The 26,910-nt window shown below is 42.0% G+C and overlaps 1 protein-coding gene across 5 annotated transcripts in view; it reads right to left on the bottom strand.

The window, feature by feature from the left end:
* The window catches only part of STAG1 (STAG1 cohesin complex component), a 199,788-nt gene that overhangs the window by 5,664 nt on the left and 167,214 nt on the right, over positions 1-26,910 (bottom strand). For all 5 annotated transcript variants that reach the window (XM_056358368.1, XM_056358371.1, XM_056358369.1 and 2 more), the window contains 8 exons: positions 21,824-21,916; positions 17,988-18,162; positions 15,523-15,662; positions 13,679-13,780; positions 11,958-12,106; positions 10,743-10,871; positions 6,226-6,431; positions 2,340-2,511 (listed from right to left, as the gene is read on the bottom strand). In XM_056358368.1, the coding sequence (XP_056214343.1) occupies positions 2,340-2,511; positions 6,226-6,431; positions 10,743-10,871; positions 11,958-12,106; positions 13,679-13,780; positions 15,523-15,662; positions 17,988-18,162; positions 21,824-21,916 (1,166 nt within the window). The remainder of the gene's footprint in view (positions 1-2,339; positions 2,512-6,225; positions 6,432-10,742; positions 10,872-11,957; positions 12,107-13,678; positions 13,781-15,522; positions 15,663-17,987; positions 18,163-21,823; positions 21,917-26,910) is intronic.

Below are 26,910 nucleotides of genomic sequence, written 5' to 3'. Positions count from 1 at the left end.
GGCTGTACTTTTAATACCATCTAAATCCAGTAGTAGACAGCAATGGATTTGATATGATTTGTGTGTTGCAGCACAAGGAAATAGTAGCAAACTAAGTACAGCTCTTCGAGAGCAACACCAGTTTTTATTTTATTATGCAGTCTTGTACCCTGTAAGATTGACATAATGAACTGGGACAACCCATGTGAAAACAACCCAGAACAAAATACTCTTCTGGACACGATTAACCCCGTTAATCTGGCAACTGACTGCTCTGCATTTTCTTTATGTTTTAGCTCCCCTGAGCTGGCCTGCAGGGAATGCACGTGGCAGCCACGCCAGGCTGAGGACCCTCCACTGCCAGCTCACACTGGGAACGTGGATGCCAAGCCCAGCTCTGTGAGCGTAACGGAGAGGGAGCGATGCTGCGTGCCCTCGCCCGGCAGCTCCCTGCTCACAGCATCCCCCGAGACAGGAGGGGCAGGGGTTCGCCCGGGCTGAGACCCCTGGTTCAGCCCCCCCCCCCCCCCGAGAAAGGGGAGTTCTCCCACCGCCTAAGGCTCGTTGTGCTCAGGAGTACAGACGGTGATGGGAAGCCGTCCCACCTCCCGTACCTGGTGACAGCTTCAGAGCCAGCCATTTAGCTCAGCGACAGCTGAGACCAGAGAGGGTCAGAAAGAAAGTTCTGCTTCAGCTCTTTTCTTTTTGGTTTTACTGCAGAGTAAAAAAAAATTAAGGAGAAACTGAGAGCCACAACATCTTCCTTATAACCTAGAAGTTGTGGCAATGCCTGGGGAGGCAGGAGATCAGGAGGCAAATCCTTGACTCAGGAAAGCAAGTAAGAGACACGAGCCCAGACCCCACGGGGACTAAGGCAAAAAGACACGCTGGGGCCACCGAGAGCCGGGCTCCCCCCGCTGCGCCGCCTGCCAGCCTGGCCCCTGCGGGGAGGACCCCCACACCCTGGTGCTCACCCACGGACACGCCAGCAGCCCCCCTTCCCTCCAGCCGCAGCGCTGGGAACGCTGAAGCCCACGTCGGGCTCCCCCGCCGCCGCCTCGCGCTGCCTGCGGGTGGCCTTAATGGATGAACCCATCCAGGGGAACGGCAGCATCGCCCGCTCCACAGAAGAACAGGTACTGCGTAGCCAGCTGAGCGGCAACATCTCTTGCGGTGAGCGCCGATTAACGGATCACAGCAAGGTTCAACCCGGCGTGCTGCTGATGCCCGTGCATTACACACGCAGCCGAAGGAGAAGAACGGGTCTTACTTTCCAAAGAGTGCACTTCGTTAGAAGTTGCTCAGATTTTTTGAGAACCTGTGGTCACAAACTGGCAAACTTCAAGAGCTTACATGTGCAACATGGTGGTATACAGAGAACCTTGTCATTTGAGGCTGGAAAATGTTTTACTTCCCAGGCAAAATGACCATTATTAATTATTTCTATTTAGAAAACACTGTGATAAAAGAATGCAGGATGAAGCAGTAAAGTTTGGGATTGAGCAGGGTCAGCACACGTTCAGGAAGAATTGAGAAGCTGGGGAATGTGTCTCAAGAAAAACACGATGGGCAAAAGCCGGAGGAAAACCAAGAGGCATAATCTGGCGATTTTATACTATACTAGACTGGTAGAAACCTGATTCGTCTGGCCAACATAATACAACTTTTTTATACAGACAAATCAGATCAGTACATTTGGCTATAAAATTATAAAAATAGTCACCAAACCAGATCATGTTATTCTGTGTCTTCAAATTATGAGAAATAGCACAGAGTAGCATTCTCTGAACACTTCTCTATTCTTAAATAAATCACCGACCAATAATAACCAACATTTTCCCCTCTAAACGGAGGTGGTAAAATGGGAGTTGAGTGACAAAAAGTATATACAATTAAGGCCAAAGTGAATTGCCTGCAGGCCATTACCCCAGAAACAGAAATTCCTAGCTCAGCAGCTAGAATTGGATTGAAGAGTTAATTTACAAGAAATCAGCTGAGAACCACAGTGTCACTATAACGTAGGGCAGAGGGAAAGAAAAGAGAACATCTAACACAACTTCTAGAGGAACAGCTCAATCCAAACTAGGGGCATGAACGCTAGGACAATTTAACCAGAACTGCATGGTTATGCTGTGACATAATTTTAACATAAGGAGTTTCTACCATGATTTCGTTACGATGCATTTTTCCTGGGAACTGAAAATCATTGAAGTATTACTGCGCTATAGCCAAGACATTTCCAGTTGTTTTAGCAAATAAACACTGAATACATGGAGCCACAGACTAAGACTATCTGTATAAATAATATGCAACTCCTCTGCCTGGCTCGCTGTATTTGACACTGAAATTCCAACACTTACTTGTGTAAAAAATCCTGTTCAGATCCCTGCTCCGACTCGTGCTCCTGGATCTGCTCTCCCATTTGTCTAGTGTTCTCTCTCAGGACAGTTGAGGTGAGCTGTGGCGGTTGCAGTGTCCCTGGAGTATGTATGTTTTCATTCCTGTTCAGCCATGAGCCTTCTAGACTCTCATCTAGAAAAAGAACATTTAAAATTACTGACACATTTCTGCTAACGTGCGGGACAGTATTCCTGCCTTCAGGACTTATCCAGCCAGCTCAGGGGGTGAACACCTCCCGTCAGTCACAGGCACCATCCATCTGCCGACCCACTTCGATACCGTTAATTTCGGTTGCAGCACCTTCTCCAAATTTCTATTTTCAACAGTTTAGTTACTAATCTCTTAAAACAAGTATGCCTTTAAGAGATCAACTGGATAAATGCTTGAAATGATAAATCTTTCAGCTCTAATTTTATTTTGCGTTCTTTTAAGGAAGGATTACTGCCAGCTATTCCCAGCAGTAACAACGATGTAACTAGAAATACTTAACAGACGAACTAAAGTAATTGCAAATAAATATCGCATTGCAGCACTACCTAAATTGTTGGGTATCTTGCACACGTATAACAAACATAATTCCCAATTGCTGAGTTTACAATCTAAATATTTAATCTCATATGCATACAGCAACTGAGATATAGTTAAACACTAAGTTGAGGGAGGAGCATAAAACCCAAAATCTGGTCAGGGCAGATCTTTAGAAACTTCAGGAAGAACCTGAGGGGGCATTTTAAATCAGAGAAGTGGTCTGGCTGGTGTGAACTGTAAATAGTGACTTCGGGTAGCGTATTTAGAGTTGAGAGCAGTGGGCGGAATGGAGATGGGAAGGTGACTGAAGGTCTAGGTGGGATGCTGCGCTCATGTTGTGCAGGGAACAAACCAGAGGAAGGAAGAGGGGGCACTTGAGGAGAGTGGGACAGAGCAGACAAATGCGTGGGCAAGAGACATGCAGAAAAAAACTGAAGTTGCTGGAGTGAGTGAGTGAAAGACAGGGGAGATGACAAGAGCGGAGAAGGCAAGATCACAGATTTACTAACAGGAAGAAATGTGTGGTGAGAAAGCAGATGGGGACCTCAATAGATCTTTTAATTTTTCCTGTGCCTTTTGTTACCCTTTGGGCATAAGTGTTGTCTAAAAAGTTGCCTATTTACCTGTGAACCTTTTTTGTGTTAGGGATTTTTTTTTTTTTTTTTTTTTTTTAGATCTTATTTATGTTTGATTTCCTTAAGGCATTGTGAAGATATGTCACAGAGCAGATTTACTTTCAGTAGCAACAGGGAACGTTCTCCAACGCAGACAGTCTGCTGAGCACAGTATCTGCCGGATTTAGGTGAGAAAGGAACCACAAGGGACTAGTTATGGTTCTTTGATGCTAGGATAGCTTCTGCAGCAACCTTGCCCTTGTTTTGGTTCCTTTAGAGTGGAAATTAAAGGAAAAAAAAAAGCTTACCAGGATTTAAAGAGAGGTCCAGATTTGTAACTGTACCACCAGATTAAGATTAAAGCTTTCAGAAGAGTTATAAAAATACATAAAGACAAAAACCCAACAAAGGCTTGTGTACAGACCATCAGTTACTTTCTTCCCGTGACTGGTTCTTAGCTCAAGTTACACAGACGGGTCAACAGTAAGCACTTATCTCTGAGGATCAAATCAGATTCTTTCATGAGCTCCTTACTGATACATCAAAGTAAGACCTTGTTTGTGCAGAAATCTGTGTCTTCCCATGAAAAATACAGACAACCTGGCTCCAGGTTTTCTTGGCTTTCCTTTGGCCAAGATTCAAAAGGAAGTGTACTTAGGGCACATCACAATCGCCAATGCCTACCGCACGTCAGGAAGCACCCAAAAATTAACCACGTGGTACCTACTGAACTGCTTATATTCTTAAGGGTTTGTTTTAACATAAGGTTATCAAATGTCCTTTACTCATACAAATGCAAACCAAGACTTCTGGTGCTTGCATTATATATCCTTCCACGTAAGGAAAGGCCGTAGAGCTTGTGTAGCTGCCATCATTAGAGAGCACTTGCTGGTAACCATCATACAATCAAATTCTGCAATGAAGGCATCTACTGGGGAAACGGCAGTTACACTGTTAGGAGCTAAAACATCCTTCCTGGATCTATATAATGAGGCTGTATAGCAAAGCTTTCGTGTATGAAAGTAATGAAGGTCTGTGTAGGGATCTAGGAAAGGAGGGAGGAAAGGAAGAAATCACTTCCTAACAAACGTTCTTCAAAATGAATGTCCTTGAATGCCCTCCTGTGACCCAGAGCTGTATCTGTAGCATTCAAAGGACAGGACAGCCACCCCCCCCACCCCCAAGAGCACCCCATGACAGGGAATGTTCACCAGGCTTTTTCTGGCCACAGATCACTAATGGGGGAACTTGGGGTGACAGTAGTGAACGGTGAAACTGGACCACTGAGGGGTCTTCTGATGAGACACTGTCGGTAGAATGCAAACGGAGCCCCCTCACACCCTCGGCAGGTGTCAGAACCCCGCCAGACCCGCAGGGAGCCTTGGCACAGTCCTAGGCCATCTCCCAGTGGGAACTGTGGTACAGTCAGATCTTTCAGTCGCTGAACCACCACGGATTTGGCCTACGTCATTTTAAGTGAGTTACGTTTGTGGAAAATTCAGGACCACAGCTGTTGCAAAGAAAGAGGTCATTGAAATGGGAAGTGTTGCAAATCAATTCTCCCTTCGTTGAAAGAGGAGGATGTGCAAGAGCACAAGGCAAACAATGCCTAAAAACTGTGTCGTAAGACTGAGACTTGCCTTAGGGAAGCAAAGACATTACTACACTTCCCAGGGAAAAAAAAGGGTATTGGTAGAACACAATACAACAGAATGGAAACAGTAACAAAAGGAAAGAAAAAAACCAGCCGAATTCTGTGACAATCATGGCATCCTGAAGGAAGAAAAACAGTGTCTGAGGAAAGGAAGCAGTATTTTATCTACATAAACTCCAGGTTGCCTGTAAGAAACTGAAGAACTTGGTGCAACGTACTGCTCAACATAAGCTGTAGTGGAGAACCGATCTGACTGTAGAAGTACATACGGACAAACTTCTGAAGAATATTTTGGGAAACTGCTGTATGTTCAGGCAGATTGGCATTAGATTCCTTACTGAGGAGTTACTATCATAGATACTGACCCTGGAAAAATCCCTGAAGTTTAAAGATCTCACTTACACCTACTCTGTAGCGAAAGAGTAAATTTATATTCACAAAAGTACACACTACATCATACAGATTAACCAGGAACAGATGCAATCTTCTAAGAAATTTGCTCTCATAGCCAAATTCCTGATGAACATGCCTGAAGCCACAAAAAGAGTAAATACAGACACTGGACATCAATACCATTTTAAACAAAAAAAGGTGTCGTCTTTGTGTTCTGCAGTGGTCCCGCAAAAACAGATCCATATCAGAATTTCTGCCTTGGGCTTGCTCAAACACCCTGTTAATTAACAGTGGCTCCAGACCGAAGCATAGGCAGAAACCCTGTATCAGCAAGTCCGTGACTGAGAAAGGTGTAGAGCAGATAACTCCACCAACACCTCCTGTTTCCAACTACAGTAACAGCTTTTAACTAGTTCTGAATCTGTGCATCTCAGGAAGACAAACAAGAACAGGGACTCACAATGGTATTTCTCATAAAGACGTGTTCAAACCTGAGAGGAATTTGCAAAACAGACTGCAATGTTTTTTCTACATAAGAATATATCACATATTTCAGCATAAACTGTAAGAATGGATAAACCTAAGAAGGAAAGCTGTAATGTCTGTACAAAATGAGAAATACCTCTGCCTAAAAAGACAACCTAAAACCACACAAACCTTCTACTCTCTTTTTGTGGAGCGGTGGTCGTCCTTTCTTATTCCTCACTGACGAGGCTTTGCTGCTGCTGCTTCCGCTGTTCACGGACATTCTGTCATCCTCGCCACCCGTGACTAGCGAGTTTCTATAGGAAATCAGCGGCAGCCATACATCTTCTCTTCTTTCCATCATCTGTTCTGTCAGAAACTTCTCTAAGTAGGAGTGGCTGAAAACAAAAGACAATGAGTACAGAGGTGCAGCAAACTGTTTCCTTTTCAATGAACTTGCAACCCCTCTTCTCACTGCTGAGGGTGTAACACGAATCCTGCATGGCGTCTCCTTATTTTAATTTAAAAAACGGGCTGACAGGGCATTGTATCTCTGACTGAGTAAGAATACATGTCATTCCCTCAAAACAAACAGAGTTAACCACGCACAGGTTACTCACAGATCAGCAAGAGAAACCTGTCCTTCCCCCAGCACCCTCCTCCGCGGCTGCCTGCCATCACTCGCAGCACGCGCGGCTTCAATCCCTTTCCTATTTCGCACAGTGAGGACACCCCCTCTATATAACGCTACTGTGTCAACAGACAAGACTGAATTAGAACCACTGTTGTGAGGATGTAGGTTATCCTTTTGCGCCTTGGAACAAGAAAAATGGTTTCTTCAAAGGCAAGCCGTTATTTTTCAACATGAAATTTGCAGATTTGTCCCACTGCCACGGAGAAGTCAAACGCACGTTTGTTAACTTCAGGGAGGAACCAACCAACCTCCCTCCTGCGTATGGTCTGGAGGGCACCTGAGTTGTTTTCTCTTTCCATTGATTATTTAATTATGGTATTAGAAGTAGTCTTTCAAATGAATATGGCCAGTGCACACAGAAGTGACTCTGCTGAGTTTCAAGCTGCAGAACCAAGCACGCAGGCGTCGGGCGAGAGAACCCAGGGTACGTCAGCGTTGCTTCCCGCACCCTTCCATCACGATTTCCACTAATACCACATTGCCAGGTTGTCATCAGTAGGAGTCAAAGCCACAAATTCTGCACAGAAATGCAGTTTTCCGCTGTTTGGCAGGCTCACACCTATTGCACACCCCAGCTCTGGCAGCAGGACAAGCAGCCACACTGCACACAGTCCCTGGTAACAACCATACCCGATTTTTAACGTGATTTTGGTTTGATTCAGTGAATGGGGTGACTTTGCTCAAGAAACTGCAGGGTTTCTGTCCACAGTTTTATCCAATATGATGAATGGTTCCTCCTAATCCTTTTCACGTGTATACTGAGCAACACCCAAACCTTGCACTGAATGGAAAACTCTTGGTTTATTCTCTCTCTTTTTTACAGTACCAAGCAGTGCAACACTTGAGCGCTTCATGACTTCAGAGAACCTACCTGCAGAATGGTCTTGGAAAGGAAGAAGTTCTTCTGCATCCAGTCTGTATTTACAGAACTAGAGCGCACGGGTTATGCCCACGTGGTGCAGAAGGAACCCCACCCCCACTTGGGAGTTCTTTACTGACCAGATGCCAAACCTGAGACAACTCTTGCTCAGCATTTTAGAGGAGCTTCATACTGGCAGTTCTTACCAGCTTCAGCAAGGACAGAAACTCTGAATTCCTAGAAGTAAGACCACCACGCTGAGGCTCTGTCTCCTCTGACTTCAGACACCCAATAGTCAGTTGTCCAGTCTAAGCTAACAGTCTTTATTTGAGAGAAATAAATGGAAATAAATACCTTCACAGGGCAATTCACTTCTGCACAGTCTTAGATGATTTCCTTGGGATTTCCCTGCCTGTATCTGCCTTGTGTGTTTGCAGCCATGCTAGTATAAATCTTTTTTTGCCAAGTGTAAGAGTCTGGCACCTTAAATGCATAGTTTTATATTAAATCCATAGATTTGAATAAATCCATAAGTGGCTATCACTAATTCTGGAGGTTACTTGTAAAACGAGAAGCTGAATACATAAATATGATAGAAAAACTAAATTAAACCAACGTTGCCACTCCATTCCCAAACTGGAAATGTCTCCCTTTTCTCCCCCGAGCAGTAAAGCAGAGGGGAAGGAGGAGCGCTGCAGAGGAGCAGTGTTTGCTGAACTGCGACAGGAGCCACATTTTGTACCAAGGGCAGATGACATATGCAAATGTATCCGGTAGATAATGAATTTTTTCGAGGTAGGGAAGCCAGGCTGGAGGACTTCTGGGAGACAGGCAGCTGTATGCGCAGGAGGCCTGCAGGGTTATTCTGGAGCACATCTGCCTCCAGACTGAGGGCTCATGGCTGGGTTTAGGGACAGCCACCGGGCAGGAGAGCAGGGCAGGGAGGGCGGTACCTGCTCCTGCACACAGGACTCCTCCACCAGATGGTGGTCACGCACCTTCCTGCTCAGAGGCAGCCCCTGCGGAGGGAGGATGGGGGTCCCTGCGCACTGCAGGAGTCGTGCTGGAGAGAAGGGCCAACAGCCCTGCAGCGCCCAGCCCGGCACGGTGGGCAGCGAAGCACTGCGGGCAGCTCAGCCACTGCCCCATGGTGCAAACCTGGCAGACCTCTGCAGGGAAGGGACGCAGGTCTCTCCAAAAGAAATGTTTACAGATAAGCAAGTTACCGTGACTCTTTCCGTAGTCGCCAGTGGAATCTAGGGCATGTCTGAACTTACCTGAAAGCAGCACCTAGCGCAGCTCACACAAATCATGCCCTAAAGGACCTAATTCTTTTCGCTGATCTTCCAATTCAGCTAAAGTAAATAGCTCAGACGCAGATGACTACAATAAAGACAGGTAAGTTCAGGAGAAATGGATTCCACCACAGCCTCTACAGTGCTGCGAAAGCCCAGTGGTTGTGTGTGGGCACCGACGCATGGGAGAAGCCTTGAGAAAAAAATTTTAAATGGCAACACAGAAGGCAAAGGAAACCTGAAGGACTGAATTCAATGCAAAGGATCAGGTCAAATTAAGCTGTCATGTAAATTGTAAATTGAATGATGTAACTTTAGATTTTAGACACTGGAGAAACTTGTGGAAGGGATGATGCCTGTACAGGAAGGATAAGCTTCACTAAATTAAGTAGGAATAGGCTAATGGTGCTTAAACTAACATGCAGGAGGATCTACAGTTTGGCTAGGAAGACAGCAATAAAATCCTATTATCCTTAAGTCCTGTCCCGAAGAATAGGACAGAGATTGACCAGACTGAAGCATAGAACAACAAAAAGCAGTTTCAAAAATTGAGTGCCAAGTAGCCTAACTGAATCATCCAATTCCCAAGCTCATTTAACTATTTCTTCTACTGTGTTTGCTGAATTGGCAAATTATTGATACAATAAAAAAATTAAATCTGTTCAAGTGTGCGTACATTAAAAATTATACAAAGTTAAGGAAGATGCATTTCTTACAACACAGAGAAAGATAATATTCATAGTTGCTAAGAATAACAGAAAAGTCAATTAAAAAAAAAGTCTTCACAGAAAACCAGAAAAGTTTGACAGGAAGAGTCAGCTGAGGTAGCTATAGTAGATACACAAGATTTACACTCATTGTAGTCAGAGAACTGACTGGCAAGATTTCTATAACCATAAACCTTCTGTCAACTGCATTTTTAAAATGGTGATAAAGTAATTCAAAGAGTTCAGTTCTACACTGGGCACGTAGTGCTCGGCTGGTTTTGACTGGAGTCCTCTTCCTTTTTCCCTTACTGCTTCTGTGCTGGGGCCAAATCCTGGCTATTTGCTACATAAGCTATTAGAAATGCAGAGCGTTATCCCTGCAGCGATGCTGACGGCATGTTTTTAGTATGAACTCGCCGTTAATAACGCAGGTTTCTCTTTGTCAATTCTGTGCCCCTCTTGACAGTGTGTTCAAATGCTACTCACAAAGCAGTATTTCCTGCTCTTTATTCAGATATTATCAACAATACCTCTGATTTATTTAATTTCCAGCATTTCATCTGCAGCAATTACCCACCATATCAAACTCGGGCAGCTTGTTCTAGCCTGCCAGGTCTCTGCCACGCTGCTCCCTCCTCACCCACAGCAGTGTCCTCTCTCAGCCTCCTTCTCTATCCTCTTGTGCCAGTAACAGGAGCCTTGGCAAACCTTTATTTCCCAGTTTAACTCAATATATTAAAATAAACAACAAATGTACATTTCATTTTATGTAAGTATCTAACAGAAACAGATGTTACGGCAGTGTTTACAGGCCTGTAAATCTGCACTGCTACCATTTAATTTATTTTTTTCCTTCTAGCCTGAAAAAAAAGAGATTGTTTTTTTATTTTCAGTGCCCCCCAGGAAATTTTAAGGAACATTGTTTTGGGAGGTCTCAAAGTCACCTCATCAGTGGATCCGATTGTCCTTTTCTCATTTATTTTTATTACTTTAAAATATAAAATGACAAATCACTATGTATGTGAAAAGTCTCACTGGGACTTCCTATAGCCCCTGTTAGATTGGGAAAACCTCAAAGTAGAGAGCTTAAACACACACCACAGTGACGAACAGAGCCCAGCAAACCCCACAGCAGAACACGGAGCATTACTTACACAGTCTTTTTGTCCTGTCGCAAGAGTTTAGAAGAAAATTCACTAAGCACTTCAAGGAAAGCAAGGTTAGGAGGTGGATAGTCTTGTCCTTTTTGATTCTGATACTTGAAGGCAAACTCTATGCCATCTCTACAGTAAGGAAATATTAAAATTTTCAGACATTTGTAACAAAATTAAAAAAATTGTTGCCCAAAATCTGAACTGTGATGAAATGCTTTATATTCCAAGATAACTTCCCCCCCCCCCCCCCCCCCATTACTAGCAAACAGCTACTTTTGGACAAAGGGGAATCAAATGTTCCCTCCTGATCGGTGAGGACTCAGTCTCAAAGAAAACATACTGTCAGTCACATGGTAAGATGGAATTTACCACAATTCAAGAAATTCTGCAGGTGCCGAAAGCGGCTGCCTTAGCAGGAACAGCCAACTGCCTCCTCCTTGGTTCTGCACAAGGCAGAAGCTTGCAATAAGAATGATATGAAAAATATAACAAGATACAGCTTTTGCATCAAGAGTCAAGAGAATTTACTTACCGGTACACCAATACATGCATCTCTGCCTTATCTTTACATTATGATTTGAGACTAAAGAAAACAATTTACTTTCACATTACCCAATAAAGGCACATGCATGTCTTGACTTCTCTTTTGCCTGGCACAGGGAAGGGTCTTGTAGCATTTTGATCATGCTTTGCTAATCTTAGTCTTAATGACTTAGTCTCTGAGGTAGCAAACTTTAAATTAATTTTAACGTTTTTATAGGATGGGAAAGTCATAATTTAAATATAGCAGCACCTTTCTACACTCTCCTATGCAGCAGTTATGTAAAAAGCTTCAATCCACTTTAAAAAAAAAGATTTCCAAAATATTTTTGGAATATCTTTTTATAAAAGCCTACAGAATCCACAGTGGTGTGGTATAAAGAACCATCTACGGTTGTTAAATACAGTTCAAACAAATATGTGTAATACTTGTGGCTTTACCTGAGATAAACATGGCCATTGCAATAAATTCCCATAAATAACTAGGTAGCAGCTAGTTTTTCTTCCTTTCTTACATACATACGTGCACACCCCCCACCATTTTTCCACATAAACTAGAAAAAAAATGTAATTATTCCAGGACCTGTTAAGATTATGTACCTTTAGAAAAGGTATGCTGAGCAAAAGTTTTAATCTGAAGTAATATAAAAATCTTGTTTATTTACCACCACTCACTTGTGTAGTGTGGCCACAGCCTCTCTTGTCTTGATCTGATCCAAGCCAAAAGTGAGGGCAAACCGACGGGCCAGCTCCTTAATGCCACTAACATGGGCAGATGTCCTGTCCAAATTGGGACCTTGCTCCTGAACAAGCTCATTAAACAGCTAGAAAAATAATTCAATTGTTAAAATCTGTGAGCTAGAAAACACTGTTCTTTAGAAAGGCTTTTGCTCTAACCTGCTATAGCTCAGAGTGGGTGTTACAATGACTTTTTGCACAGAGAAGTAACAGAGTTCTCTCATATTCAACTTCTAATCCGTTTCAGTTCCCAGGCTGTCTTCTGTGTCACTGCTGTTTGCCACTTGTCCCCCACCTTGTGCTTGTGCAGACAGTAACTCTTGAAGAATTCGGCACTTATCTTCACTGATTTGCATCTATTATTCTCCCAACCCATCAAGAGAGTTCTGCGTTCCTACGCTGTTTTCTAAAATACCCACGTCACTCCTCAGGTCAGCATCTTCTTTGAATTCAGGAGGCAAAATTGCTATTCCATCATTCAAGACTTACCGAATATCTGACCAGCGTTACTGGGTAAATGCCTTCGAAGCCTGCTTGATCATGCCCTTTCCGCACAATAACGAACTAGGCAGCAGCTTTCCAGCCAGTTCTATAGCCTCTTCTAAATAGCCATTTAGATCCCATTTTCCTAACTTGCTAATGAGAATATCAAGGGAGACAGTGTCAGTGACAATATTAAATCAAGCTGCATTAAATCTACTGTTTCTCTGATATCCACAAGCTCTGTTACCATACAATTAATGAAAGCAGCTTAATTTGACATGATTTCTCCTTGACAAATTCATACTGGCTGTTACCTACCACTTAGGCACTTGCAAATAGCTCATCTAATTATTTTTTCTTTTGATAGATGATATTTGACTGAGCTATGGCGATTGGCTCCTTCCTCTTTCAGAGTTTTACACACAGGAACTACCTTTGGCACCAACAGATTCTTCTGGAATTACATCAGTTTTTCCTCAAATTTTCACTCTCTCAGCTTCCAGATTGCCAAAGGAAATCCCTAGTACTCTGGAACGTGTTTTGGAAGGCCCAGCTGATTTGAAAACATCTAATTTATAGAAGTCATTTCTCTGTGTAATGGATATAGCTGGTACTCCAAGGGCCCGCATGGTATTTGGTGAAGCACACACTTTGTGCTGTTGGCAGAACAACGATGGATTTCATCATCAGGCCAATAATTTATGATTTTCATAATATTTTCAGGGAAATTTCACAATATTTTCAGGGAAAAAACATACTTAGCAATATTGGAAGACTTAAACTAATTAGCTTGAAGTCTGAAAAATAAATAGCTAATTAGATAAAATGTAAAGACAATGCATTACTTCCAGGTAATTACAAGAAGAAAGTCTTCCTAATTCTTCTTGTTCACTAGGTACCACTAAATAAAGGCTATGAATATGCTGGATCAAATCGCCTTCAAGGCTCTTCTCTCCCTTTCTTCCATTTCAATCTGACCAAACCTTTGCCAGTGCAGGCTTAAGGAGACTGAGATCAGGGAGACAAATGAACAGCGACAGCCTGCATTGAGGAGCAAGATAATCTCTGTCTGAACACAACTGTAGTATTTTCGCTTCATTGTAAAGGGCACCAGGGAAAATCCTGTCCAGGATTTTTTGCAGTGAGGCATTTCTAATAAAAATCAATATTCTTACCTGTTGCAAACTGAGAATGAGTGTCTTTGCACACTGGATTTTATCAATTTGCCTTGTTTTGCTCAGGGTTTCCTTAATGATATCTCCATAGTCATTGTAGTACTAGGAAAAAATGTGTTTAAAAAACTCTTTAGATCGAACCTCTTATACAATTTCTTACATTTTCCTGATAGAAAGATTACTTGTAACTCTTGTTTTAAAAGGCAGAAGCTGCCAAGAAACCTAGTCTGAAATCCAGTTTTTTCGTGTGAGTGGGAGGCAATGTTTCAGTACCAAAATTTAAACTGATTGGTAGCCTGCGGCCAGGTGAGAGGACCTTCTGTATTTGTTGTTATCTTTTATAACAAGTACATTGAAAACCAAAACAGTACTTCCTACCCCAACCTAAATATTTGATGGAAGTGACCCACAACTGCAAATTCTAAGGAACCACATTACACTGAACCAACGCACTCTTCAGCAAGTAGGTGTGAACGGACACTAGCACACAGGTGTGAAGCTCCATGTACAAGGCAAGGTGAGTCAGATGGCCAAGAAACGAATTCACTGAAGCCAGAAAGCTGAGTAAGGAATTAGTACGAACTGCTGATTTTCCTTCTGTTAGAAGAATGGTTGCAACAATAGAAGAATTGTTGAAAGACACAGTCTACGGTACTGACCACTTGGGTAGAAAAGCCTGTATAATCATTAAAATTTCCAGGCTGAGAATATAAAAAAAATCTTTTTCCAAACAGTATTCTTTCAGCCTTGCCAATATTTCTGCATTTGCAACCAGTTACTTTCATTCCCTCTAAGATATTGCTCCCGCATTCCTTGGTACCGAGATCCTTCTAGATTGTATTCTCATTTATATTCAATTTCTCTGACTCTCCCCCAGTTTCAAGAGAAGGAGGGGTTGGGGACAGGAGGAGGCCAACCTGGAGCAGTGGGTAGGAAATTAAGCCTGACTGTGACAGCTGCAGTTGGAAACTCCTGCTCTGGAAAAAAAAACCTAAGCAAGACTTAACCCTGAGCAGCGAGCTGGCTGGTGGCCAGGGCACGCTGGGGATGCTACTGTACCGTGTCCTGAACCAAGAGGAGGAGGAGGAGGATACAGGTAAATCCTTTATATTTCATATCAACAACTCAACCACTGTCTATAGTAAAGGACCTGCTCCCCACTCTCTCTCCCAGTTCTTCCTTGATTGTCATCTCTGTGACTTACCCCTGGAAGAGGGACTGGTGGGGTACACCATAGCCTGAGGGGCTCTGCGCACCGTGGCAGTGCCAGGACTGCAGATGTGCCTGTTTTCTGGCAGGTAAACTCACCAGTACAGGGTGCAGAGGTAGCTGAGCAGCAAGTCTTCCTGCATTTCAGGGGGCCTAAATGCCATGCGAAGCAGTGTCAGCTGGCAGGACGTTCAGTCAATGCATACCCACCCATCAGCAGTACTATGTACAGCTTTCTTTTTTTGAATGCTTTCCAAATGAAAACAATGTTTTCTCACAGAAAACCCTGCTTCCTCATGTCAAGCACCAAGACTGGGAGACCCTAGTGAAATACGACATGGAACAGGTAATGGTTTATTGTGGATTCTAGGCACGAAGCTGAGGAGCAGAGTAGGAGGTTCTCCAGGGGCTGCCTGTCCCGAGGCACTCCGGCCGCGCAGGACTTGTGGCTTGTGGCTCCTCAGCAGCAAGTGTAATTTAGAAAGGAAAAAAATATTACAAAAACTCAAATAAGGCAAAAAAGCTTTCAGAAGTGTTCAACCTTGAACTACTGGTCTGGAAGGAAGAGAAGGGGGGGGGCCTGGCCCTACAGCGTGTTCAGTGAGGAAGAGTGAGGAAGAATACAAGAGCTGTACCTTCATATAGTGTTTGAAGATATCTGCTGCTGCATGCATGTCCACAATGTCATAAATTATCAGCTTGCTAAAGGCAGCCAAAAGGTTTCTTCTCTTATGTAAAGCTTCTATTTTGTTAGCTTCATCTTCTTCATCTCCCTCTGAAAGCATCAAGAACATTAAAATGTTTATAAGTAACTGCTATATTCTAAAGCAATATTGTCAAGGAGTAGCTTTTAGAAAAAAATCAATTCTTTGAAACGAAGCAAGGACTGTTGTAGGAGAAGCTAAAATGAAAGGTGATAATTTTTGAGTCCTGCCTACGCTAGGACATCCAGGGAAGCTCAGAACTATGACACACCACTGACCAAGGATGCTACCTATAGTCCTGAGCAGGTACCGAACATAATCCGCATGGAACGGAACTGCTTATTTTCTTTACCCTGTGAAAGGCCACAGTGAAGACTTACTGAATGCTTTTTGCTTGACTTCTAAAACACAGGATATTTGGAGATGCTTCATTAATGTAACTATGCTATAAATATTTAACGTAAGGAAAATTAAAAGCAGCAATACTTCTGCTGCATGCCCTGGAGATGAAATTGATGGCTTCAGCACATCAGTAACAACAAGAAGTAAAATTCAATTGTAAGAAACATTAACACTGAATATCGGTGCCGAAAGTGCTAAGTCCCCACGTAAGACTCCACTCTGTGCATGAAAACGCAACTACACACATGTTAAATATCACATCGTGTAATAAAAGCATATTCCCCAAGTTAGATAAGAAAATGAAATCAGTTAAAACAGTTGTGATAAAAGTGAATATACTGTGGTATTTAGTGCCTTATTCTTGGAGGGTATCTTCCAACCAGTCTGAAGCAGTACAGAGCTGTGGCAGGGGGAGGAAGGACACAATGTCACTCAGACTCTCTTGCTGCTCACTAGTCTCCACACAGCACTTAAGTCACGTATTTGATCACAGGAAATCTCTCAGAAGCAGTGGAGCTGACTGTGAATATACACGCATGTTTTAATCCACAGAACTGAAGCCCAGTCTCCTCCCCAATCCCACCTTTCCTTCATTTCTTTTTATCATTACTGATGTGTTCCGAATACCAAAAGCTACAAACTGTCAGACTGACTTCACGGAGTCAGAGCAGCTTGAGGGAATAGAGATTACACACAAAGACCTTCATCCATCTTTTTGCTGTCTTCCCAGTCCAATCACAGGATATTGAAGAACAGCAATTTTGCTAAAGAGCAAACAAAAAAAATTAGACACGATCCTCCTAAAATCTGTTCTTGATGTATTATTCTGAACGCTGAACTCACAAACTATGATTAACTGCACACAGATTTCTGGTGAAGGTGTGTTTCAAAATGTATTCTTCCCAGGAATCCTTAAAGAGATGCTCCACAAAGACGTTAGCTGCCGAGGCGCCCGGGAGCTAGAACTGAGAGCGCCTTCAGAGCAAAAATACCTTCTCTGAGATCTTAGTTCTATATATTGCTGTCTTTAGAGATCTAAAATAGCACCTACGTGTCATGCTAACATAGAAGTAACTGAGTACAGCGGAAATTCAGAAACTGTGCTAAAAAGAGCACTACAGGGTGCACTCAGCAGCTCTTTCACGTCGTTTGACTATCTGGGAATCCATCTCTTGTCCAAAGCTATTTAGGATTCAGAAATGGGATACCTCTGTACTTGCATTTAGGCATTTATAACACACACCAGCAGCACCAAGCTATTTAAAACCAGACCAAATCTGCCTCTCCCTGACCGAAAGCCAAAAATCTCAAGTCATCCTTGTGCGAAGGTAGAGTCGGGGTCCCTGCAAACCCCTCTCAAAGCACAGCCACGCACAGCTGCCTAGGAAAACACAAGGGAAGCATACACAAAACTTTCCCAAGTACTTTCCTAGTCTCCAACCAAATCAATGATGTCCTGAGCTTGATCTGATTATTTTGGAGGAGGAGCAGAAGGGGTGTTTATCTAGTAACATCACTTTCTTAAGGCTTTCTTTGCCTAGAGCTTTGCTGGTAAGGTTTGCCTTCAGGATCCGGTAACCTGATTTAGTAACTCTAAAGTATTTCTCTTCTATGTACTGTTCCATTGTACTTCTTCCCTTGAAGCTATATTAAATGAAGCTGGCTGCTGGACTAAGACTGTACTGTTTGGAAATAAATGTTAAGAAAATACAGATCAGTAAAGGAAGAATAATTTTATTCCAGATTTATAGCATGTATTTACAGACCAATCCCATGTCTTCTGAAAACATCTTTTTTTATGAAGTGAACTTTGTAAGTACTACTTCTTCTTTAACACAAGTAGCAGTGAATATTTCATATTCATACCTCCCAGAAATAAAGAAGAAAAAATCTGAAAACGTTTGAGCACAATGAAGTGGAAATTCTATTTTCTTCTTTCTTCTGTGCCTGTTACGAAAAAAAAGCTAAGTAGAAAACAAGAAAGCTCAACATACCCATGCTCTGGTTTTCGTCATCTTGGTCAATAAAGACATGGTCCATCACAAAACTGAGAAGTTCTGACTGGAGGCCCGAATCTGGATTGAACACCAAAGGCTGAAGACCTTCTCGACCTCCAGTCATCAACTGATGACTAAAAATCATCAAGAGATCACAGAGCAGCATGAAAGCCTGAAAGGCGAAAGAGAATGAAGGCAGTAAGAAGCATAAGTTAAGTGAAAAATAAAATACCATTTATCTAATTTCCACCTATCTCCTACCATTATTAAATGTCCTTCTTTAACTGTTTGCCATTTGTGTGCTGTGAAAATTCATAAGGGTTTCCCCTAAATTTAGAATGTTATGCCTTTGGTTCCTATGTAAGGAACTGTCTTTACTACCTCTTCCATATCCAGGATGATCCATATTAAGCTTCCAATTCTTCTCCATGAAAAGAACTCTAAGTCTACCTCTGATTCAAGGACTGCAGCCAACTTTGTAGTCAAAAACCCCACCTCTTTTGATAAACAGACCAAAGCAAAAAAAAGTTAGAAAAAAACCTCCAAAACGAACAACATTAGAAGGGAAAATCCAAGCTGAGTCACTGTTGGATCCCAAAAATACAGAGAAGCAGCTGTGAGCAAATAAATTCTTACAGAATATCGTCAACTATTCACGACAAAAAGGATCAAGTAACTCTGCACAGCTTTCAAATCCAGATAAAAGCCAAACGGCGAATTTTCAGTGATTTATGCTCGTTACTTTTATACCCTCATTACCTGCGAACAGAGAAAGAAGGCAGCTATTACTAACTTTATTTCTTTCAAGAGCTTATCTGTGTACTCTCACGCACGAGAGTGGCACTGGTTTTTTCCCCAGGGGCTTATCCCAGATGTCAGCCAGCTGCAGCCACTGGCATTACATTCAGCACCTGGGCACCTTCCAGAAAGTACTTCTTAATCATCTTAGTTTCTCTACCTTTAACCTCAGGTTCTGAAAACTAAAAAAGAGAGGAAGGTTCAAAGTATGAACATGACAAATGACTCCTAAGGAGGTCCATGCTGGACGTGCTGCCTCTTCCCCCCAAGCCTGCCGGAGTTTCACTCATGGCAGTGCCAATCATGACTCCCAGGCAGGTGGTAAGCCAGAGGTGTTTTCAGCTGAAGAGGGATTGCAGAATAGCTCTGACAGTCATGAAAACCAATGTATGCTTTAGATCAGTCCTATATTCCCTTTCTACAAACAGCTGAACAGAAAGATAGTTAACTGTGTGTTTAAACGTATTTTGGAACCGAGCCTAAGGAAAAGTAGTGAGTGAGAGCAATCTGCTTTACAGACTTCTGAAATGAAATCTTTGTGAATGCTGAACGTCATAGCAGCTCACTTATTTCTTGGAGTACGTTATAAAATCTGAATGAGCTACACCCAGGCAAGAACAAAATGCAAATCCTTGTAAACTGTGTTCTTCTTACACTGTGGAAACATATGCCACTCTTTGGGTACTATATTCTCCAGATAGTGATGGATCTCACCTGCTCTAAACTCCTTTGATATTCAATAGAATTCAAGCTCATCCTAATGCAGAGCTCTAAAAAAAGCATATGAATAATGCACTGAAAGTGCTTATTTCTGTCCAATATAAAGGCAGCAGCGGACCCAGATACGTATGTCTATATATTGTAGGTATGTCCAGTCGGAGGAGATTTGTTTCACTCCTAGTCTAGGAAAGTTTTAGATGCTTGAGTTCTGTTTCTATAAATAGTTAATAAGCTTTTCTTTCCTTCAATGTGTGCATTGATCTTCTCTGGAAAGAATGTATAAATTAAGAATCAAATACAGTAGGGAGACAATACAATTTACACAGCATTCTCAAAAAAACCCCAGTAAAACAAGAGGATTCAGAAGCAGCCCTGCACTCACAGAAATATACTTTTTAAGGAAGAAAATGAAAAAGATCCCAGGAGCGCTAGTTGGAAGGGACCTCTGGAGTCTCTAGTGCAACGTGCTCTGACTGGGACACTTGGTTCTCTGGGTCTGGTTGGTCGTGGCTTTGTCTAGCTGAAGCTTGAATGCTTCCACAGAACTGTGAACTGGAGCTTCTAAGAAAAGTTTAAATCACCAATGGAAAAAAATAATTGTGGCCATTAATAGTAAGAGAATAAGAACATGTTACTATATATCAAGAACAAAAGCACTGCAGTAATGGGAAAGATCATTTACCATTTGTTGATGCAGAAAAGACATTAGTGCTAGCTTAAGCTAGAATGGTTGGTATTTTCATGAAGCTAGATGATATTTTCACATCATATAATATTAATAAAATAAGCCAAGAGTAACTACTCAGAATATTAAAAAACAATTACTGAATTTAAATCTGCTGGAAGACAATGACACATCAGAGTCTTTTAAAAATACATAAACTAGCAACATCTCTGAGCCTTTAATATTTATATTTATCAACTTGCAGAACACAGTGTAAATGCCAAGCAGAGCTATTTTTCAAAAAAACCAAACCCCTGTCTTTTAAGAAGTATTGTCTTTTAAAAAACACAGGCAAAACCCACAGGCCAGTTAGTTACAGTCTTTGCAAAACCTTGGGAGGTCTGATAGAAACGCAATTTGTAGACAACTAAAAAATGACAACAGACTTGATATAAATCAGCATATATTCATAAAATCTCAGCTAACAAACTGTCTCTTTGTTTGTTTTTTTCAGAGACTGCCAATTATTTCAACAAGCCCTTTGATTTTGTTTCTTTTATTTCAATTTCTAAATACATACAAGAGAAGCTTCCCACTCCACGCCTGCATGGCTTTCCAAAAATCTAAACCAGAGAAGATAACTACAGAAGATAACTACACTGAACCACAAAAAAATCTGATCCCTTATTATGCAGCTGTATTCCACATGTATACTTCTGGCCTCTGTGTGCACACACATACACACGCAGAGAGATGCACGCACTGAGGTTTTCAGTTTCCCCCAGAGAGGGAAGCACAGCAGCTGGAGCTAGAATGGTTATATCGCTGAGAATCTGAAAGATGCTCCAGATCTTTATGTCTCTGTAATGAAGACACTGTTTAGATACTTTACTCTGATTTCTCAAGGAGACGTAGCTATTTGTGAAGTGACAATTTTTGCACAGTGTGACAGGACACTACATTCTTAAGTGTTACTCAGAGTATTTCTGTAAAATGAAGTAACTTTTTTTTTTTCTGCCAGAAAATATGCAGCACAGACCTGTACTGCTATTTTTTTCTGTCTAGAGAAAAAATATATTTTCTCTATGAAAATACTGCCTCTATTTTCTCCCATTAGCCACAATGGGAAAGAGATATAATAATTAGTATTCATCGCTACATTTAACTGAATTATTTGGATAACTAAATAATGAAATAACATCAAGGCTTCAGGCATTTGCCTTCAGCAGGAAAGCAGTCACTCTAGACTAGGGCCCTATTAGTCAATAACAGGGGAAAAAAAAATATCCAGAAATATACAGAGAAAGATTCAGCCCATCTGAGGTCTCAATCACCCTCTAACAGTACCTATTTCCACGTGTCAATACAGCAAGTGTCTAAATGACTTCAGGTGACTGAGATGCCCAAAGTTACAGTAGCGGAACATGAGCCTAACCATCCAGGTAAATCTGATATTTCAAAAGTGAATCTGACATTAGCTGTGCTTTGGAGGTGCTTTTACTACAGCTCTTCTTATGGAGTGTTTGTTCAGTTTCATTTAGACAGAAGGCACAGATGATTTCCCTTTAAGTTCAATATAGAGTTGCCTTGAGTTTTACTACAGTTTAATATTAACACCTTTCTAAAGGCACGGGACAGACATTTCCTTTACCTGTTCTTTGACTGGAGTGTTGACATTTGATAGACACTGCTGGCAGACAGCCAGAAAGGATTTCACAGTTTTCCTCAATACCAACAAGTCCTCCTAGAATAAATATTAAAAAAGGATAATATATAAATATTAATTAAAGGTTACTAGGAAAAAGCAAAATAAAAAGATGGTGGCAATTTCATACATTCAATCCTATAAAGTAGCCAAACAAATAATAAACCAATACATTCTTGAGCTACATTGTATTTTATACTGAATGTAAATTATAAATGCTTCAGAACAAAAAAATTAATACATCAAGGTCAGCCTAACTGGTGGGTTCTAAAGAATTCTGTACTCAGATAAATTAACATGAACAAAAAAGTAAAATGCCAATGTCTCGAGTTTAACAAAAACATTATCCTAATTCCTGCAGACATGGGAAATTGAAGGCAAATTGCAGAACTCTGATGAGTTATGGATGAAGGAGGGAGGTTCGTTGATCTGGAGAAAAAGGATTTGAGGGTAGAAAAAGATAAATGAATGACTCTTCTTGATCAGCTTGATCTAGAGACAACTGCTGTGTGTTGTGAACGTGGGTACCCGAAGCAGCAGGTTCAATAGGGAAGCCGCGTACCTTGACCCAGGGGAATGAATGCTGTACCCTGATGCACTTATATTTTACAGATAACAAAATGCATTAGCACACCCAAATCAAAACGAAACCTAAGATACTGGAGCCTAATCATAAGAACACAGCAAGTAGCGGCACGGAAACAGCAAATCACAGAAGAAAAAGAACCCTCCTATGTGCAGAGCTAGGGCTACCTCTACCGCAACCAAGAAACAGGTGGAAACTGTACGGGGCTTTCTGGCACGCACTGAAGTAGGCGCATGGTTTTACAGCAGTGATAAACCAGGCACCAGAAGAAAAGAATGAGAAATCGCTAGGACTTTGTGTCGGCTTCAAGGTTTGGGAAAAGGACAGGCTTCGTCAGCACCGATGCAGGGATCGTGCTGCTCCTCACCACCCAGGTGGCCCGAACATGTGGCTCTGCCCTGCGCTGTACCGCTGGTGCCAGCACCCTCACCTCCTCCGTAGCGCTGGTGCCAGCACCCACAGCTCCTCCATCCGCCGGCAGGCTCCCGCAGGTGGCACCATCTCCCACACGCACCTGTGGCCACAGCTGGGAAGACCCTTCCCCTCCCAGTTTTCACTGTCACGGGTTTCATGCCAAGAAGATCACAAGAGCTGCTAATCCACACCAAGACTGCGGGTCGACTTCCCTCCCCGATACCCCCACCGGTTTCAGGTGGAAGGCAGCGTGCCCTACAGATCAACACCCAACCTACATCTAAAGAACCTACAGAGTGAACCACAAACATTTTCCTTGCTAAAAATTCCAATTTTTAATTATGCTGGCTGTTCAGTCCGTGTGTCTCATTTCTAGTTTTAGCTTTTCTTATTGCTTTCTATCATAAGATCTTGTTATTCTTTGTTTACTGAAAAGCCTTTTCATGGTCCATATGTTCTTCCCATACTGGTTCACAACAGAAGGCAGGTCTGCAAGTGTGCAGAAGCACCCCCAAATATCTAATCTCTCATAATTCTCAATACAGTGAAAATGGTTTTCTGATATGGACACCAAAGGTCTATGAGCTACCTCACCTTCCTATTCCTAATAATTTTTTCTCTGATAATACAGCCAAGGACCCCTTGCGCCACTGCACCACCCTGCCATTACCTGATCTGCAAGACAGCTCTGCTCTAAGTCACAGCTTTCCACTGATCAGCCTTCTTGTTCCCAGACAGAAGCCTTCCATTTGGCAGCTTTAACATGCCTCTTCATTTTCCTAATTGTATTTTGTTTACCAGTTGTTCTATACCATCCACATTATAAATGCCTTGACTTACCCTCCCTGACGGTTGGTAAAAATTACCGCTTTTTAGCAGAGCACAGATCTCTCCTGGAATACATCAGAAGCGATCCCGTTGCGTGATGATTTCCCACTTACAACTTTCTTCTGATATACTAATCAGCTTTGAGCTACTGAATATTAATTACATTGAATTCACACATTGACCTGAAATGCAATGTGGTACTAATGTGTAACAGGAAACGGCATTGCAACTGGTTTCCTTATCAGTCAAAAACCCGGTGTTCTCCCGCACAAATTTGTTGGTTCCTTCCAGTCTTACCTCTTGGCCATGCTCGTTTTGCCCTTCAGCCTTGCACTGACGGTTTCTATCTGCCAGTCCAAGACCTTACCTAGGACCGATGCCAGGCTTATCAGTTCACTGTTACATAAGCATCTGATTTAACGCTAGGATTACAATCACTTTAATAACTTCCTACTTTCTATCACAATTATCTTCCATTTAGATGTTAATGAATTCAACAGAGGAACTAAAACCTATGAAGAATCCTATATAAAGGTTAAAGAGTGAATGAGTATGTCTCCCATTTTTCTTTCTCTCAAAGAATAACTAACATGTAGGTACACATGATTTCTTTTCCTCTCGATAGCACGACAAAGATCCATTTTGAAAAGTTACAGACAGCAAAAGAACGCCCAGCTGAACAGTGCAACAGAGCCATCTGGAACTTTTCTAAATTTGGAGAAATCCCCAGACTACTACAGAGTGGTAATATTTTTCAAAAGAGAAAACTGGAAGAAAAAAAGTGAATTAGATTTTCAAGTTTTTTACCATCCTTAGGCACATAGCCAAGGCTCCTGAGGTGTGATTACCTGATATGCTGGCTTCAGCAGAAAAACTGGTATGAAAAAATTTCACTGTCCTCTTGGTTGCTAGAGTAAAACCATGGGGTCACACCACGAACTGGATCACTAAAGTGACCCAGGAGAAAAATCACCCTTTCTTGAACTGTGCAGCGTGATATCTTCAAATTTAACTAGTCCACGGCAGGAACAAGAATAAGCCACTAAGAGCAAGGACTTGCATTGGCTCTGCCACCACCTGTAATGGAACTGCGTTCACAATTCTGCTATTTAAAACGCCCCAGTTATTTTCTAGCTTCAAACTGAAGCCTGGTTTTTCCCACTGAAGCCATTTAAAAATGCTGTGCTTTTGCTAGGTTCATCTACCAGACCCAATGCTTTTCCTCCTCTTTGCCCACTGCCTTTCCTCTATTTGCAGTATTAACTTCCTTCTCCTCCCAACTTCAACTCTTTGATTAACTTTACAATGTTCAAGAGCCATTAGCTTTCAAACTCGACAGTGGAACACAATCTGACCTTTTGCACCTTGTGACTCTCTTCCTCCTTTCAGCACTTTGTGCTTTCTTTCATTGTGGCCATATAAATATGAAAAGTCACCAAGTCACTATGTTGTTCTTTAAATCCCTCTTTAAATCCTCTCTACTAATTCCTCTGCCTACTAATCACTTTGCAATAGCTATGCATTTGGCTAGTCTGGCTGCTGCTCATTCAGAACTGTTTTGCCTTTGTCTTGCCTCTGAATGTTTGCTCTAGTCATGCCTTTTTTTTTTTTTTAACACTGTTCTAAGATTCTGGACTCTGTTCTTCTGCAAATATTTCCTTTTCATTATGTACATGTACAGTGCATCGTACAACAGTCCCAGGCACCTGGTTTATTGGATACATGAAGACATCTAGATGGAAACTGTATAATCTAGTCCCCAAGTCTCCTATGTCAAGCCTGTCTTGGCTCTCGAAAATACACAGACAGGGGAACTCTTGCTGACAAATTACCAGTTACCTTTGAAACCATCCTCAAACTCCATGTGAAGAACAGTTTTCCTCCAGGCTACAACAGACTGCTCCCCCCAAAAAACCAAAAAAGGCCTCAGCCCCCCCGAGCACGTACAGAAAGAAGACCAAAGGTTAGAGCGTTATGCTATGGGTATTTCAAGGCTTACACATTTCATTCTTACCTGCTGCTACCTTCCTTTTAGTAATATTTTTTTCCTTTCAGATTTTAGACACCAAGATGAGGCCACAGTATGCCCCTTTTCTCACAGGCTACCTTGAAAAAGAGTTTTAAAGTAACTCAGCCCCAACTCTGTGCTATGTTTAAGTTAACTGGTGGAATCTTCGTTACTGGGCAGAGAATTTGGACTTTCTTACCAATTCAAATAATCAAGTAATTATCACCCTTCTATTAAAATATCTTTGGAACTTCACTTCCTTAAGCTCGATGATGAAAACTGCAATCTACAAATGATATGACACTGTGTGGGGCAATCTGCAGAGCAGCCTCTTGGTAACAGCCTGGAAAAACAACTGTTGACATGATGAGAATGAGTGCAACACTGCCCGTGACAGAACACCCAAACCTGCCTGTTCCGAGGAGTGCTTGCCTAAAAACTGGTAAGGCTAAGAGGAAAGTTAACAATTAATTTGCTTAAAATGCCTAGATTAAACAGTAACCAGGCGATGACCAAGAAATTCTTGAGACAAGGAGAAGTCACCTTGTATAAAAAGTATAAAGGTAGCGTGAACAGTTGTGATCAGGGAGAGGAACCTCGGGGTGGATGAGAGCAGCAGTCAAACCCAGTCAGACACCTCAAGGCTGCAACCACCGCCCAGGGCTGGTGGCACCCAGGGCACCCTCTCCCTGCCTGCACCCACCTGAAGGACTGTCAGTTGATGCCAAAACGGCACAGAGTAACTGCTCAGAGACGAATTTTGTCTTTAAGCAGCAAAGGTATTTAATTCTTGCAACGCTGGGGAGCTATCCGGTTTGCACCGGACAAACTAGCTCCCAAGTTTTCAGTGAAAAGTTAGGTAATTTATACAGTTTTCCTGAGAGGTTACAACATCTTAACATGCATATTCATTTGATTTTGACACCTAATCATTCCATTCATAATAGGTGGGATCTAGGTGGAGTAAACCTTTCAACTTTTTGTTCAACGATTTCCTGACTCACGGTCTCCTTATCTCCTTAAGGTGCCCTCCTTAGCTTTTCTGATTATTCAGAGTACATTAACATTGTCAGTGGTACATTCCTTTAACTTTGTCAGTGGAACCTTTTCTTATTCAAAGTACTTTACAGAGTACATTCCTTTAACATCCTCAGTGGAACCTTTTCTAATTATTCAGAGTACGTTCCTTTCTCAACA

The sequence above is a fragment of the Falco biarmicus genome, chromosome 13, assembly GCF_023638135.1.
Source record: "Falco biarmicus isolate bFalBia1 chromosome 13, bFalBia1.pri, whole genome shotgun sequence".
NCBI classification, from domain to species: domain Eukaryota; kingdom Metazoa; phylum Chordata; class Aves; order Falconiformes; family Falconidae; genus Falco; species Falco biarmicus.
The sequence above is the reverse complement of the archived record's forward strand: the minus strand, read 5'-3'. Positions and strand labels throughout refer to the sequence as shown.